The sequence below is a fragment of the Oryx dammah genome, unplaced genomic scaffold, assembly GCF_014754425.2.
Source record: "Oryx dammah isolate SB20612 unplaced genomic scaffold, SCBI_Odam_1.1 HiC_scaffold_27, whole genome shotgun sequence".
Taxonomy (NCBI): domain Eukaryota; kingdom Metazoa; phylum Chordata; class Mammalia; order Artiodactyla; family Bovidae; genus Oryx; species Oryx dammah.
Window position 1 is genome coordinate 91,428,831 of NW_024070211.1, and position 17,209 is coordinate 91,446,039.

Consider the following 17,209-nt stretch of genomic DNA (forward strand, 5'->3'; position numbering starts at 1 on the left):
TTTTTTAAGTTAGGAAGATTTTATGGAACATTGAGACTGTGATTTGTTTTCATAACCAAACAATTTGATATTGGCCTGTATATATTTGCAATGTTGCCTGGTAGAATTAAAATGATAGTTTGCCTGTAGTTGCTTCTGCCACCCAAGAGAGGGTGGGGTGGGGAGGTTACTATAATTCATATCACTGACAAAGTAAAACAAGTTCTTTTCCACTTCAACAGTGATAGAGACAAATGAAAATTTAAATATTTGGACTCCTTTGGTGGCTTATACCGTCTGAACCACGAGGGAAGCCCAAATATTTCACAATCTCCACCAATTATACTATGCTTCTAAAACCAAATACCTGGCTATTTTAGGAGCAGCAGTAGAAAAAGAATTTTACTAGTAATAGTACAATTTTAATGAGTCTTTGGATATTCAAAAGGAGACCCAGAACAAGTAGTGTGCAGCACTAATTGGCTCTGAATAATAAAGTGGAGAGAATTGAGTGTCCTTGAGGAGACCTGGGAAGAAGCCCAGGAAGATGAGAAGCAGAGACAGGAGGGAAGGTTTGTGTGAGTGTTGGGATGGGGTGGCTGGAAGGGAACACCACAGAGAAAGGAGATCAGTGAGAAACCCTGGAGCACTACTTTTAGGACACGGACTTCCATTATTCAGTCTTAGTGTATTTACACCGGGGCAGTGTTAACTTCATATCAAACAACCAGTCAAGTTGTACTTGGGATTTGCAAAGATACTAAGAAGCAGCAGCTGTGTTCCAATCTCTGGATTGTGCAGAGGAGAAAGAATAAGTCCAGGGAAGGAAAGCCCAGCTGAGCCAGAGCAAAACCATCCTGTGCAAATCAGGAGCCTGAGGTGGTCAGAAAATGTAAAGCCTCAGGCAAATAAGCAACGGTGGGGAGGGCATCCCACTTCCTGCAGGACAGCAGGAAAGGCCTTGAGGCCATTTTATTTAAATCTCACAAAGGAAGTGACTTCAATTCCTGTCTGGATTGAACACGACTGAAGCGATTTAGCAGCAGCAGCAGCCACAGCAGGAAAAGAAAAACACGTCTTAACTAATGAAACCTAATGACTGACTATTGGGGGCTCCAACACTGGAAGTCCATTCACCAGTCTGTAGAAGCAAAGAACTAAAAAGAGAGGTACGGGAAAGAGAATTCATAGAAATTAAGCAAGTTTTGAGTTAAAGGCTTACCATTAGGAGGTTATAATGATGTAAATAGCAAGTAACTTCTTTATATCTTTCAGAGGAATGACATGAATTTGTGCAGAATTATAGAAGAGAATTTAAAATTAGGGGGCTTGATTAGAACAGATCAGTCAAGGTTATACAAATCCTTACCCCCAAGAAAATTCAGATCTGTTTAGAGAACTTTCCTTCCTGAATTGTTTCAGCCTGGTTTGCTCCAAGTCAGGGACACCAGACATGGTGACTTGGGTAACAAGCCCACCAGCCCATATTTTCTGGTTATACACAGGAGACCACCAGCTGGACTTACGTCACTTGCTGCCTGCCTGGCTGCTTTGGCAGCTTTGATGGGAATCGCATCAATTCTTAGGTCGTATCCCTTCTTGCTCAAATCTTTCAAGTCTGCTTTGTACATATTCTGCAAGAAAAATGTTATTTGAAGATAACTCAGACCACATGCAGAAAAGGCTTAACCCTCCATGAGCAACTGAACCCACGTGCCCACCTCACTGATATTGTAGGCATTGACTTTAGCCTGAATGAACTGGGGCAGGTCCGCTGGCAGACTGTACTTGTGAATAACTTCCTCTCCTTTGGCTTTGTAGGCAACCTGAAAGGGAATAGAAAGCATAAACAAATGAATAAAGTACAGGAAAGTGTTTAATGGCACAGGAAAATTTCTGAGCAGATCACACTGCATAGAGGAGCTTTTTATGAAACACACACTCAGAGCTATCTCCATATTCACTTGAAAATATCTGTAGGCATTTAAGGTTTCCTATGCCATTGCACAGGGTCTGATCTTAGTGCCAGTTTAGCCTTGGCAGAAGTCCCTTGGTATGAGCTAAGAACCTCCAGATTGAGGTGGGGCACCCACCTAGGAGGCCAGGGAGGTGACCCAATGACAAAGTTAACCTCCAGACACTTTTTTGAGCATAGGAAAAGATAATAGGGTAGGATTCACAAACTACCTATACTATACTTTGTGAGCGGTGAGTGACTAGCAGAGCTTAGGGGTAGTTTTTACTAAGCATGATTTTTGTGTTAACTCTGACTTAAAAGAGTAACTCCTTCATATGATGTGGTGTCTACATTCGCTTTCCTAATCTTTCCTAGATACAAGTTTGTGTTTCTGGTTATCAAAGAAGTCCCTCTTACTTTGTCCTTGGAAAGCAATGTATAATTGTGCTAAAAAAAATTGTCAGCACAAAATACATAATCTTCTAAAGATATAAATAGGGTGTGATTTTATTAATGAAAAGCTGAGGGATTATACTGTTGCTCACAGACTCGAGTCTCTTTAGATTGTGTGATAAGTACAGTGATCATTACATTTGGAATACACATATATTTGTATTAGTTAACATTTAAATACAGAGAGAATTAGCACTTACATCACTCCTCTGGGCTTGGTTAATCTTAGATTGTACTATAATTGGAGCATCTTCAATTGAAGTAAACTTGAGAGTATCCGGATGTTGGCGATATTTTTTCTGTTTGATGAATTAAAAAGAGAAAAAGAATATTACTTTCACCAAAGGCAAATTTGTATCAAAATCTTATGAATTCATTTTGTAGAGACAAGAATTTTTCCTGATTTTTAAAATGTAAAAATACTAGAATTTTTGTTGGCTTGGGTGGGTGCAGGGGGAATGAATACAATACAAAAGCCAGCATTTAAAGAGATCATTATAATTTTCAATTGTTTGGGGACAGTACAGACCAATACAACTTTCAGGAACCAACTTCACTCTTTTAATTTCTTGCTTATGATATGAAAGAAGGCTGTGTCAGCTCAGTAGAATCCTGAAACCTCACAGAGCTTTCTAAAGGATGAACAGAAAAGAGGCAAGGACAAGTGGAGTAGTTTTCCATGACACTTAGAAGCTCTCAGGGGTGCCATTTTCCCTGTCTTTCCATCAGCAACTGAAGTTTTCCAGTTGAGGAACTAGGGCAACAGCTCTGGATTATGAAGAAGGGAGGACTTTCACTTTGCAAGCCTTAATGTGGTTAATACATAAATCATCACCAAAGTGCTGAAGAGACGCAGGAGAGGGGACAGTGGGAAGGTGTCTCAACTGGGAGCTATCAGCATCTAGCCACCCTCATTCCTGTATTCCTTCCCTAGTTCTCTTCCCTCATGCATATTATAATCCCTCTCTTGTGTATATAGAAGCATCCCCTCTTTCAACTTCAGACTTCTGAAAACCACCAACCCAGAAGAGCTCTTTCTGAATGATCTCTCTTGAGTAGATAAAAGAGTTTCTTCCCAAAATAAACAAACAGCAGTACAAAACAACAAGAACAAAAACTCGGGTGTGGAAGACAACCCTCACTTAGCGCCTCTGATCCTGCTTCGTGTGGCCTGACTTCCTGGATGACAGATTCACCTTACAGCAGTGGTAATGTTCAGCTGTTGTCAAAGAAAGGACTGCTTTAGGAACCCCAGGATCACCACTGTTTCTTTTTAGACTGAATATACACACTACTTCAAAGTCGTCAAGAACAATAATACTTCAAAGAAAAGTATATCTATAATTGTCATTATATGCATAATTTACAATCACCATATTTGGGGAAAAAAATCCGTATGCCCAGTTGGACAACCAAAATGTTATATAGCCATACAAAGGAATACTACTAATAAAAAGAAACATATTTTGGACACATGTAGAAATATGGATGAACCTCAAAAACATTATGCTAAGTGAAAGAATCCTGATTCAAAAGATATTTCTGGAAAAGACAAAATTATAGAGATGGAAAGAAGATTTGTAATTGTCTGGGGTTGAAAATGGATGTGGGAATTTTGGGGGGAAAAATTACCATCTTAAAATTCAATTGTGGGTCTGACATCACTGAATATATGCCAGCAGCCAACCTCCTCCTAACTATTTTGAACGCAAAGTATGTGAGTAGCCTCCATAATTTCAAATATTCTTTTTCCTGCTGCTAAAACAATTCCTAACTAGTAGGGGGAATCTCATGAAACCCAAGGCCAAAATTGAAGCAACCTTGAACTAATCTCTTGATACATCCAATGACCTAAGCAAATTTCCAGTCCAGCCTCCCTTGACCATGATCATTTCACTCCTGTTTTATGTATTTCAAAGCGTGTTACTCATCTACTAGCTTGCTTCTGAAAAATAAAGATGTGTTTACCATTCAAAAAAAAATTCAGTTGTGGGGATGGCTATACAACTGTATGGATTTAATAAAACTTGTCAAGGGGTACACTTAAAATATGTAAATCCTGGGTATGCAAACTATTCCTCAATAAAGTTGTTGAAGACATTTCTGCCATAAATGGTTAACATAAATGACTTTGGTGAAGTGAAGGGGTACAATTATCTACTGAGACAATGAATACACGTGATAATTTGGTTTCTTTCTGTAGCAACAATACCAGAAAATGAAGTGGTAAAGGCGGCCCCTCCCACGTTTTGGGGGGAGTTTAACACGACACGTTCACAGCTCTGTCTCTGTGACACACAGAGGTGATGGCTGTACCTCATTCAGAATGTCTGATGCTCGCTTTGCCTTTTCCATTTCTAAGGACCCAAAAGGCACCCAGCCACAACCCTTCATCCAGCTGTTGTAGTCAGCTTTGTAGTCAACCTAGAACACCGAGAGAAAGGTTACACTTCTTTATTCAGAGCCACCCTTATTTGTAAAATCATTAACATTTCCCCCCCAGCCCCGCGAAAATGCTTGCAAGATTTCTGACCAGGTTCCTTACTCCATCCACTGAAGTTATTTTAAACATTTCCTTGGGGAGAGATTTTAACAGTCTTTAGAGTTTTCAATGTTATTTCTAGTTGGCATATATTCTCCTTTATCCTTATTTCCCAAGTATGCGGAATTATAATTCCAATCTGGAAAACGCTGTTCAAAACTTTATTTCAAAAAATAAATGAAATTGTTATATTTTGATCACCAGATCTGTTTGATCACTAGAACACTAGTATTGTGTTTCTATGTCACTAAAGGCCATATTGAAGACAGATAATTTTGCTTATTTGCTGATAAGACTTGATAGAAATTATTTGTATTGTGTTTACACACATTGCCTTCATGTGTAACGGTCAGCTTAAGAGTGTTTCTCCATTAGCTAACAAAGCATTTTAAAATAGTTGTATTCAATAATTTGCTTATGGAGAGCAGTTATCATTTGGAATTGAACCTATCTGGGGGATAGTTACTTGATGCTATTAAAATAATAACCTATTCTTAAACCAACTCTTGTTGTCTGGCTATAGATGATACCTAAAACGTATGCTCTAGATACAAAATTTAGATCAGTGGGGGCCTTTTAAATGGAGTGAAAAATCAAGAAACCACTGATTCCTGCCTTTGAGAAAACTGTGATCTATTTGGGAGGAAGAAACATAACAAAATGAAACAAACAAAAGGATAATAATACATAAAACATGAGAATGTAAAATTGTACAGCTGATACAGAAAATAGTACAGCATTTTCTCAAAAAATTTAAAATAGAACTATTTTATCATCTAGAAATTCTGCTTCTGTGTATATACTCAAAAGGATTGAAAGCAGGGTCTTAAAGATATTCATGCACCCACGTTCATTGTAGCATTATTCTCAATAGCCAAAAGGTGGAAACCACCCAAATGTTCACTGACAGATGAATGGATAAACTAAATACCATATATACATGCAAAATGGAACATTATTCAGCCTCAAAAAGGAAGGAAATTCTGACACACACACTATGAATGAACCTTGAGGACATCATGTTAAATGGAATAAGCCAATCAGAAAAAAGCAAGCACTACATAATTCCATTGATATGAGATCTTTAGAGTATTCTAGCTCTCAAAGAAAGTAGAAGGTTGGTTGACACGGGCTGAGGGGAAGAGGAAATGGGAATTATTTAATGCACGTAAGATTTAATTCTTGTAAGACGAAAAAGTTCTGAGGTTGATTTTACAACAGTGCAATTAACTGCTGCTGAACTGTACACTTAAAAATGGTAAATATGGCCAACACTATGTTATGCATATTTTACCATTAAAAAAAATTGGATTGTTAGGACAAGGTGTTCAATTGTATAGCTCAGACAAATCAATTTGCCTAAAGATATTTTGATCTGCAGGAAAAAACCTAGCTATTATAAAAAGTAATATGATAAATCATACATTTTCAGACAAGATAGCAACCTATACAAAATTTACTGACTGATGAATATGATAATTATGCTAATGGTGATGATAAAACTAGCAAATGTTTATTGAGAATTCACCAGGGCCTGGCACCATGCTAAGAGTATTTTGAATGCATTTAAATAATCAAAACAATTTTTTTATATTATTCCAATTTTATAAGGAGGACTCTAAACTCAGCAAGGTTGATCAGTTTCCCAGAATCAATGTGATGGGGTGCCTGCCAGCCCCAGGCCTTTCTAACCCTGAAGAGTGTGCTCTCATAGAATCCCAGGATCATTTTCTCATCACATATTTGGTACATACAGAAGACAGTGCAAACACTTATGAGAATTGCCAAAAACATCACTGAGCTTAGAAACCCTTCTCAGTTTCTACCTTAAATAGCAGGAATAGAGAAAATCTGGTTACTCACATCGCTCTGCAGTGCATAAGCCTTCTTGGCAAGGTCCACATTAACGCTGTCGGGTGGGTAGCTGTAATTGTGTAAGAGGTGCTTATAGTCCACATTACTGGCAATTTCCTGAGATTTCTTAGCATGAGTGAGTGGGAGCATGTCGAGAGGTGCCGTGTAGATAGTTTTTGACTTTTCATAGTCTTTACGATATTCACGCTGTGAACAAGAAATTACTAGTTATTAATAGAAACCTTCAATGGATTTGCAGAAAAGCAGAGATCTCTATTAAGCAATAAATAAAAGTTAGAGATATAGACCCAAACATCTAGTGATTTTTTCTTAAAATTTGATGTTTCACTTATTGAACACCTCCCCCCTCAAATCATACATGGACAGATTTTCTCAAATCTTTTTTTTTAGATTAAAGAGGAACTGTCAGACATTATGAATGGGCCACAGTTTCTGCTTCAGCCAGCTATTATTTTATTTTAAAATAGGGTTTTTCAAGGACCACTAATAAGCATTATTTCTACCAAGGTAATAACCGTTGAAGAGTTTTCCACTAAAGAAGTATTTTTTAAATTGTCAAAAATTATATGACAATCACTTCATACTTCTGATCGTATAAAATGACTACTTCGTAAATAGGGCTGTACACTTGACTTCTCGACTTTTCTAAAGTCATCTTTAAATGAATAGTTACTGATTTTTCAACCTGACTATTCTAGTTTGGACAATAAATAAGCTCCACTGAGAACCCCAAAGGTTTTTGTTCATACTAAGCTTAATTTTGGTTACAATTTAAAAGAAGCTTCAGATTTCAGCAGCTACAAGACTTCAAAGGAGAAAAATTTATGAAACTGAGCCATGAAAGTAACCTTGGTCTTTCTGTACAGTGTTCTCATAAACCAGGTGTCCTGACTGGGCCTCAGAAGGAATTTTATTGGCTGGTTTTCTGGAATGATTGGAGAGGGTGCTGATTAGGTCCAAGCCCAGCTTCATCATGTTTGCCCACTAATTACCTTAACAGAGAGAAAAATTCTGGCCCAGTACCCTTAGAAAAATTCTAAACCCATTATATCTCCCTATAATCACATAAGTGCTAAGACAGTGATCCAAGGTAGCAAGCATGGATGTGCATTATAAAGTTCCTGTAGGAATCTTTTAGCTTTACTAGGGAATGTAATCTTCCTTTTAATCTTTCATGGGTAGTCAGTTTCATAGAATAAATATATCTCTTAATTGTAAAATCTAGGCCCTGGTTTACGATGATAAAATATGGCAACTTTGTGATGGCATGCAAGAACACCAAAAAAAATACAGTTTGTCTTTATTAGAAATAAACAGATAAAGCAATGTTGTAATAGCAGTTGGTGTGTGAAAATGCTTTTGACTGAACTGTTTTGGTCTAGCAGCTTATTCAATCTTAGATCCCTGACCAGAGATCAAACTCATGCCCCAGCAGGGAAAGCACAGAGTCCTAACCACTAAATCACCAGGCAATTCCCTCAACTATGTTGTTCTAACTCTCGTTCAAATTCAAACCAGCTCATACCTGTCAGTACATATAAAAGGTTGTCAAAGATCCAAATGACTATATTCTTAAATTGAACTATAGTTGATTTACAATACTAGTTTCAGGTGGACAGCACAGTAAGTCAGTAGTTTTATAGATTACACTCCATTAAAAGTTACAAGATAATGGCTATAACTGTGATAATTCTGTGCTCTAAAATATATGCTAATTGTGTATCTATTTTCTACATAAGCAGTTTGTATCTCTTAATCCCCTACCCCTATCTTGCCCCTCTCTCCCTCTTCCCACGGGTAACTACAAGTTTGTTTTCTATATCTATCTCTGTTTTGTTATGTACATTCATTTTATTTTCTAGATTCCACACTCAAGTGATACCATACAATATTTGTCTTTCTCTGACTTATTTTACAAGCATAATATTCTCTAGGTACAACCACACTGCTGCAAATGGTAGAATTGCCTTCTTATTTATGGCTGAGCGATACTCAATAGTATACATGTACCACATCTTGTTTATCCACTCATTTGTTGGACACTTAGGTTGCTTCCATATTTAGCTATTGTAAATAAGGATGCTGTGAATATTAGGATGAATGTATCTTTTTGAACTAGAGTCTTCCTGTTTTCTAGGTATAAGCCCAGGAGTGGGACTGCTGGATCGTATGGTAGCTCCACTTTTAGTTTTTTAAGGAAACTCCATACTGTTTTCCATATTGGCTGCACCAATTTACATCCAACCAACAGTGTAGGAGAGTTCTCTTTTCTCTATATCCTTGCCAATATCTGTTATCTTTAGACTTTTTGATGACAGGCATTCTAATAGGTGTGAGGTGATATATCTCATTGTTGTTTTGATTTGTATTTCTCTAATAATTAGCTATGTTAAACACTTTTTAAATTTTTAAATTTATTTTTTAATTGAAGGATAATTGCTTTACAGAACTGTGATGGTTTCTGCCAAAAACCAACCATGTTGAACATCTTTTCATGTGCCTGTTAGCCATCTATATGCCTTCTTTGGAAAAATGTCTATTCAAATTTTCTGCCCTTTTTTTTTGTTTTGGATTGTTTCCTTGATACTGAGCTGTATGAGCTGTTTATATATTTTGGATGTTAACCCCTTGTGAGTTATATCATTTGCAAATATTTTCTATTTCACAGGTTGTCTCTTCATTTTGCCATGCAAAAGCTTTTAAGTTTAATTACGTCCCATTTGTTTTTATTTCTTTTGCCTTATGAGACAGATCCAAAAAAATATTACTACAATTCATGTCAAAGAGTGTCCTACCTAGGTTCTCTTCTAGGAGTTTCATGATTTTAGGTCTTTGATGCATTTTGAGTTTATTTTTGTATATGGAGGGAATGCTCTAAATCTTATCCTTTCACATGGTTAAAATGAAAGCAAAAGATATCAACACCTTTCTCTTTCATCATGAAAAACTAATATTTCAAGCTATGTTAAACATTCTTACCACTCTTAAGGGATTCGCTAAGCATTTTAAAATATAGTGTATATTATAATTTGTGATAGTGTATATTTGCCTCTCTACGCTAAGAATTTTAACTGGAAGATGATAGATGGCCTAAAGGCAATATTTAGGGAATCCATGAATTCTCTGAAAGATAAAGGTGCGAAAAAAAATCTCCATTTTTCTAAAGAGATGGTCCAAATCTTTTATCAGATTCTCAAATGTAACTATAATTAATGGTATATTTTTTCTTAGATCTAGGCCAATACTAATTACTAAAGTCAATAAAGAGCAAAGTTCGCTATACTAAGATTTTTGTCTCTGACTCATGATTTTTCTTTCAAAATACGGCCAATGTGGCAAGAAAAATCATGAGTCAGTGATTAAAATCTTAGTATAGCAAACTTCGCTCTTTATTGACTTTAGTAATTAGTATTGGCCTAGATCTAAGAAAAAATATACCATCAATTGTAAAGTACTTAACTTCCAATTAAAATAAATAAATTTATATTAAAAAAATAAAACTTAATAATTTTAAAAGTTACTTTTCAATTAGAAAATATAAAAATACCTTAATGTTTTCCAAATGATGCTAAAAATTATACTCAATATTCTACTAAATATGAGCACATAGGTCTTTCAAAGTGAAATGGTAATCAAGTACAAATAATTTCTCTCCTCAAACATGAGAGGTAAAAAAACTTGGGGAACCATTCTATTTTTAAAGTTCTGCTCAGCAGTTTGTTGTCATGAACCTGATGCAATCCTTTTACATCACTATCCTTGGCCATATTAACTGGGACACAATACTAAAAATAAGACAGATTGAGAAAAGCACTCACATCACTCTGGTTTTTGGCCGTCTTCAACGAGTGCAGCATCTTGGGGTCGTCATTAATACTGAGAGCTCCGATCATCTTCCCTTTGCTTTTCTCATAGTCTTTCTTGTACATCACCTGCAAGGACATCACACGAGTGAGATCCCACTCATCAGGAAGCATCGCCGAGGCCCCCTCCCACCCGCCCAGGTGCCCAGGCCATACTCACATCACTAGCGATCTTGGTGTTGGCTTTGGCTGCCAGCAGGGGAATGGCGTCCACCTTAATGTCAAACTTCTTAGCTTTGGTCTTCTCCCAGTCATGTTTATAAATATTCTGGACAGAAAAATTTCAGCACAGGAATTTTAAGAACAATATCTAATACAGATTAACTCAGTAAAAATTTAAAAACAGATTGAAACTTTGTATATAGAGACTTATTTTACCTATTTAATGCTATATTTACCAAATGATAATATAGCTTATTATCTATCCTCTAGCTTCTTTCCTCCACCACAAAATAAGTATAATATACTCTTTCCAGGGTTCTGTAAACTTTCTAAAGACTCTGCTATCTTGATACATAAAGGATAATATAACATGACAACCAATTGGAGAAGGGGAAATGTGACTTTTCCTTATGAAAGTATGAGAGATCTTGTGAAACTCTAGGGACTGGTGGGGAGGAAGGGGGCAGAGCGATTGAGAGAATGTTTCTGATAGTAACAGACTATGGAAAATGAAATCTAATGGCTAGCAGAGAGTCTTAAGGGCATTTAAGTTCAAAAGCTCCACTTGGCACTCTGGCAAGCATCTCAACAGTTGTTTATTTGCATAACTTCTAATCCGGTGCTTTTAAGCATGGATAATATTTCCTCTTCATCCACACACCAACATGTATGGTACTCACATCACTCAGGTTATAGGCGTTGACTCTGTGTTGTATAAACTGTGGAGCATCTGCTGGTATATGGCACTTGAACTTCTCACCTTCATGCTTTGCCTTGTAATTCAGCTAAAAAGCAATAGAGAATAGCCAAACAGGTCAGGGTACGAACTTCCTTGAGTTTATAAAAGAGAATGTATATAGCTAAGTCATTACTATCCTTTTTAGAAAAATGACTCAAAGAAATAGTCTATCCAGTCAAAATTCAGCATAGGATCCAGACTCACTTCCTCTTTCATGGAGGCTGGTATAAAACAACTCTGGGCTATCATTTTGTAAATGCCATCACAATGTGTATATGGGAATCTCATTGTCCTCTGGGGTGTGCATTGAGAACATGAACACTCAAAATCTATGTAATCGGAGCACTGACAAAAATAGTAATTCTAAATAGAATGCTAGAACAGCTTAAAAGATACATAATTTCTTATCAAAACTACAAGATATGGGACTTTATTTGAAATTTTTAAAAGGTGACATTAGGTGGAAGGAAGAGAGTGTAAAGAAGGAATGAGGCTGTTGAATTTTACAGTTAAAGGCAAATGCACTGAGAAGAACCATGCATTTCAGATCCTTCAAGACAGAACCCCTGACCTCACCAAGACAATGAGAAGAGAGGGCGGTTCCTGGGCACCATGCACAAGACTACATTCCTCTGTTGCTTGCCAAGCTCAGTTGCAGTGCTGATGTTATTAGTATTTGAAAGTAGTGAAAGTTGGTCAGTTGTGTCCGACTCTTTGCGACCCCATGGACTATACAGTTCATGGAGTTCTCCTGGCCAGAATACTGGCGTGGGTAGCTGTTCCCTTCTCCAGGGGATCTTCCCAACCCAGAGACTGAACCCAGGTTCTCGCATTGCAGGCAGATTCTTTACCAATTGAGCCACCAGGGAAGCCCAAGAATACTGGTGTGGGTAGCCTATCCCTTCTGCAGGGGATCTTCCCGGCCCAGGAACGGAACTGGGGTCTCCTGCACTGTAGGCAGATTTTTTTACCAGCTGAGCTACCAGGGAAGCCCAACGTTAGCTAGTTGTCCTTTATTGGAGCACAAAATATTAATATGCCGGGAAAAGTTGCACATGAACCGATATGTCTTTTGGATTACATTGACACCATTACTTTCTTTTTTAAATTTTGTTGGTGTATAATTGCCTTACAGTGTTATGGAGAAAACCATAATTCCAAAAGATATATGCATCCCAAAGTTCATGGAAGTACTATTTACAACAGCAAGGACATGGGAGCAACCTAAAGGTCCATCAACAGAGGAATGGATAAAGAAGATGTGGCACATATATATGACATATATATGATGGAATATTACTCAGCCTTAAAAGAAACAAACTCGTGCCATTTTCAGAGACATGGTAGGACCTAGAGATTGACATACAGAGTAAAGAAGTCAGAAAAACAAATTAATCATATATTAGTATGATTAATATAGTAATATATTTTATTAATATCATTACTAATATATTAATAGTATATTGATATATTAATATTAATATGATTAGTAATATATAAATCATATATTGATATGATTTTTATATATTAATCATATATTAATGCATGTATGTACAACGTAGAAAAATGGTAGACATTCCTTTACCAACTGCACATGAGATAATTCATGAGATAAAAACCAAAGTAGGGCAAATGGAATATTATTACATCTTCCTGTCTTGAGGAGCACATGCTACTCCTCAGGATTTAGCTGGCTACTCAGGGCTTCCCTGGCGGCTCAGTTGGTAAAGAATTTGCCTGCAGTGCAGGAGACCTGGGTTTGATCCCTGGGTTGGGAAGATCCCCTGGAGAAGGGAATGACTACCTACTCTAGTATTCCTGCCTGGAGAAAACTATGGACAGAGGAGGCTGGTAGGCTACAGTCCATGGGGTTGCCAGAGTCGGACGTGACTGAGCAATGAACACATACCTAGCTATTCAAAGTGGGGACTAGGGAGTTTATATAAGTCCCTCCAGGCCTACCAAATCAGAATCTCCATTTATCACCCACATACACGTCAATATTTGAGAAACACTGCTGTGTCCTTGCCTGGAGAATCCCAGGGACGGGGGAGCCCGGTGGGCTGCGGTCTACGGGGTCACACAGTCGGACACGACTGAAGTGACTTAGCAGCAGCAGCAGCCGCATGGCTGGATCATTCTACTTTAGACCTCCCTTGACTTCCTAATCCAAAGTGCACCCCCATCACTTTCTCACACATCATCTGATTTGAATTCTATATTATCAACCTCCTATATTAGTTTTTGTATTGTCTGGCATATTCCTTGTTTCTGTGCTCTTTTCTTTCTCTAAAGGCTTTGTTGGCAAACTCAGAAATGGGAAAAATTTGCCTTGTGACCTATTCAAGTAGCTGTTTTTGTTGCCATTTAAGTTGCCTTGAAATTTTAGTATGCATTATTTTTGGAATGTGAGAGCTCCTAATGAGCAAATTTCCACTAAAAATAGAGGAGTTATTGCAGAATTATTAGTCATTCTTACTATTGTCTGACACCACTCTTCCTGAGGCTACAATTCAGTCTTGCAGCTCATTTGCATTTTATTGAATATATCTTGAAAAGTGACATTATTGGAATAATAGATGAGCCCATGAAGGTGAAATATGTAGATGCTGATGTCCAATAAGCAAAGCATTCTGGGTCACCCACACTTGCATTAATCAGGGCACTTACATCACTAAGCTGCTTTGTGTTGAGCTGGGCTTGCAACAGTACAGGAGTATCAGTAACAGCTGTGAATTTGGTCTTATCTGGATGAACTTTGTAGGTATGCTACAAAAGAAGAGGTCTGTTAATGAAATTTCATAATGTTTCTTTAGATTCTTGTTCATATACACAATAACATGTACAAAGTTTTCAGCCAAAAATAGAGTGCATTTGTTCTGAAAACTTGATTGATGCATTCTCACTTCCTCTCTCTTTCTCTATCTCCCTCTCTCCTGAAGTTGCCTCCAAACTGGTTTCTCTGCCATAATTCAGCAACCAGATTAGCCTCCACCTGCGGAAGCCATACAATGGCTCACCACTGGACTCGAGTTCAATGTAAAGTGTACATTGGCCTACCAGCCCTCTCTTACAGAATCCACCTCCCTCCTTCATCTCCTACCACTTTACGTCTTACTGCTGTCCCTTCCCTGGTATATGTCAGTTACCTCATCCTTTGAAGTCCTTACATGCTGAGTGTGTCTCTTCTCAGGCTGTTCTTCCCACTGCTCTTCCCTGAGTCTTGGCACGGCTATACAGTCTTTGCCTTAGACCTTCCTTGACCACCCAGTCTATGGTATCCATCCAGTCCCCATCACCCACATCATTCTATTTTAACCCTATAGCATCAGTTTAGTTTTCTGATCTTTCTAGTTTCTATGTTCTTTGTTTATCGTCTGTCTCTCCTTCTCAGATGCACACTGAACAAGCAGCAGCCCTACTTGTCCCCTATTCCTTCTTAGCACCAAGGACAGTGTCTGGTACATGCCAGCCCATCATGTAAAATATACACCTATTTCTTACAAATCACCATGTTCACTCTTTCCCCAGAAGTCATATGTGTGTGTGTGTGTGTGTATGTATGTATGTATGTATGTGTGTAGATATATGTATATACAAGCTAGTGGAAATAAAGGTTTATAAAACCTGAATGAAATCATTTTGTAACAAATAGTTTTCTTCATAGTAATTTTTACACTCCTCAATTCTATCCAAAAAATAAAATTTAACATCTGCGAACCATTAGATGCTAGCATTTAAACTGCTGAACTGACCACTAGATGGCGCAAGAATGCCAGACACAATCTCAAAACTTCAGGGCAGCTGACTTACATCTTTACACTGGTCTAGCTTCTTGATTGCTTCGTATTCTTGTGTTATTGTCTGAGGGAAATAGCATTTCCCTTTATCTTCTTCATATTCTGCTTTGTAATTTTTCTGTAATGAGAAAGAACAAAAATAGATCATGATTTCTATTGTCCCCAAGAATGTTACTGAGAAGCATGAACAATTGTCTTCAAACTTACGTCACTGTTTTGAGCTGCAACTTTCATGCAGTGTACTTGATATGGGTCCTCAAAACTGCCTATATAATGTCCCAAAACATTCTGTACATACGAATCTTTATATTTAGCCTGAAAAAGAAAACATGTTTTCAAACTCAAATAGACAGTTATTTATCAGACAGGAGGAGAGCCCTCAAACCCGAGAGGTAACCGTGGCCTTTCGAACCTCACTGAAGTTCTTCAGCAGGGTATCAAGTTGATATTTGGGAGTCTCACAGTAATTCATGCTCTTTGCCTTTGTCTTCTCATAGTTTTCCTTGTATAATCTCTGTCAAAGGAAAAAGAAAATAAAAGAATATATCTCATGGAATAGAAGCTATTCATGTCACTGCTATACTTTACTGGAATGGAAATTTTTATATTTTTTCAGCAGTTATTTTCTACAAAGCAGAAAAGCAGAATGAATATGGTAGGGGCTCTTGTCTTATATGATCTAGTCTGCAGTAACCATAAATATGTTCATAGTACTTATCCTAATATTTCTCATCCAGAATAAATCACAGCTCACCAGTGCTGCTGTCTAAGCAACTTTATATCTTAAACTATTTTTTCCCACTTGAATGTGTTTGAAGGAAAATGATTTTTTAAGCATTGGTATGAAATATTGTAAAAGGTATAAAGTGGAGTTTGGATACTTAGGCACAGTTGTAGAAAAGTATTCCATTCAGTACTTGACGAAAACACATCTTACAATACCTCTGGAAGCTGGCTTTTATCATTAAAACCTAAATTTTACTTTATAACAGTGATATACGAAATATGACTTTTCTGTGTTATTGAGTGCATCACACAGTTCTTCACATTCTCTTTTAATTCTTCCATAAATAAATCCAAAAAATATCCTCAATAAAGACAGTAATAGTTATAAGCAATACAGAATAGGTCATATTTCTTCTTTGCTATGAATTAGAAAAGCAATCTTTGTAAAAAAATTTATTTTTAATAAAATATTTTAAGTCTTTAATATGAGATCAGTATTTTATAAAATTCTTAAAATATTTAAGCTTCATTGAGTTTTCCCTACCTTGTAGCCTGGTTTTCTCACTTCTTGCCTTTTATTTTTCTGTATATATTTTTGTTAAGTACCTAGAGTTTGGTCATGGCATGGAATGAATAGGTGTTCAGACATACTGAGATACTGAGCTCATTTCCAGAAAAAACAATAAGGAAAATTGTTAGTATAATTTACCTCCTAATAAAACAGAAGGCATTAAGGGATTAAAGGAAGCTTTACAATACTCTCTGGTGTCTCAAAGTACAGAGACATCATAAGAATGAGGAAGTTAATCATTCTTTACCGCTGGGTTTTAATGTTTGATTTGTCATCCTGAATCTGAGATTTCATTTAGGCTAACGTCTCATCCAAGCTTATATTAAAAGTAAGTACAGCCACATCTAAAGACAGGTTCACAAAAGCACTCACATCACTCTGGTTTTTGGCCGTCTTCAACGAGTGCAGCATCTTGGGGTCGTCATTAATACTGAGAGCTCCAATCATCTTCCCTTTGCTTTTCTCATAGTCTTTCTTGTACATCACCTGCAAGGACATCACACGAGTGAGATCCCACTCATCAGGAAGCATCGCCGAGGCCC

General features: G+C 37.2%; 1 protein-coding gene across 39 annotated transcripts in view; it reads right to left on the reverse strand.

Annotated features, from left to right (window-relative positions):
* Positions 1-17,209, reverse strand: part of NEB (nebulin) — a 206,756-nt gene that overhangs the window by 160,721 nt on the left and 28,826 nt on the right. For all 39 annotated transcript variants that reach the window (XM_040229063.1, XM_040229055.1, XM_040229061.1 and 36 more), the window contains 13 exons: positions 17,040-17,153; positions 15,783-15,884; positions 15,578-15,685; positions 15,384-15,488; positions 14,241-14,339; positions 11,512-11,616; positions 10,830-10,937; positions 10,625-10,738; positions 6,795-6,992; positions 4,706-4,813; positions 2,590-2,688; positions 1,701-1,805; positions 1,506-1,613 (listed from right to left, as the gene is read on the reverse strand). In XM_040229063.1, the coding sequence (XP_040084997.1) occupies positions 1,506-1,613; positions 1,701-1,805; positions 2,590-2,688; positions 4,706-4,813; positions 6,795-6,992; positions 10,625-10,738; positions 10,830-10,937; positions 11,512-11,616; positions 14,241-14,339; positions 15,384-15,488; positions 15,578-15,685; positions 15,783-15,884; positions 17,040-17,153 (1,473 nt within the window). The remainder of the gene's footprint in view (positions 1-1,505; positions 1,614-1,700; positions 1,806-2,589; positions 2,689-4,705; positions 4,814-6,794; positions 6,993-10,624; positions 10,739-10,829; positions 10,938-11,511; positions 11,617-14,240; positions 14,340-15,383; positions 15,489-15,577; positions 15,686-15,782; positions 15,885-17,039; positions 17,154-17,209) is intronic.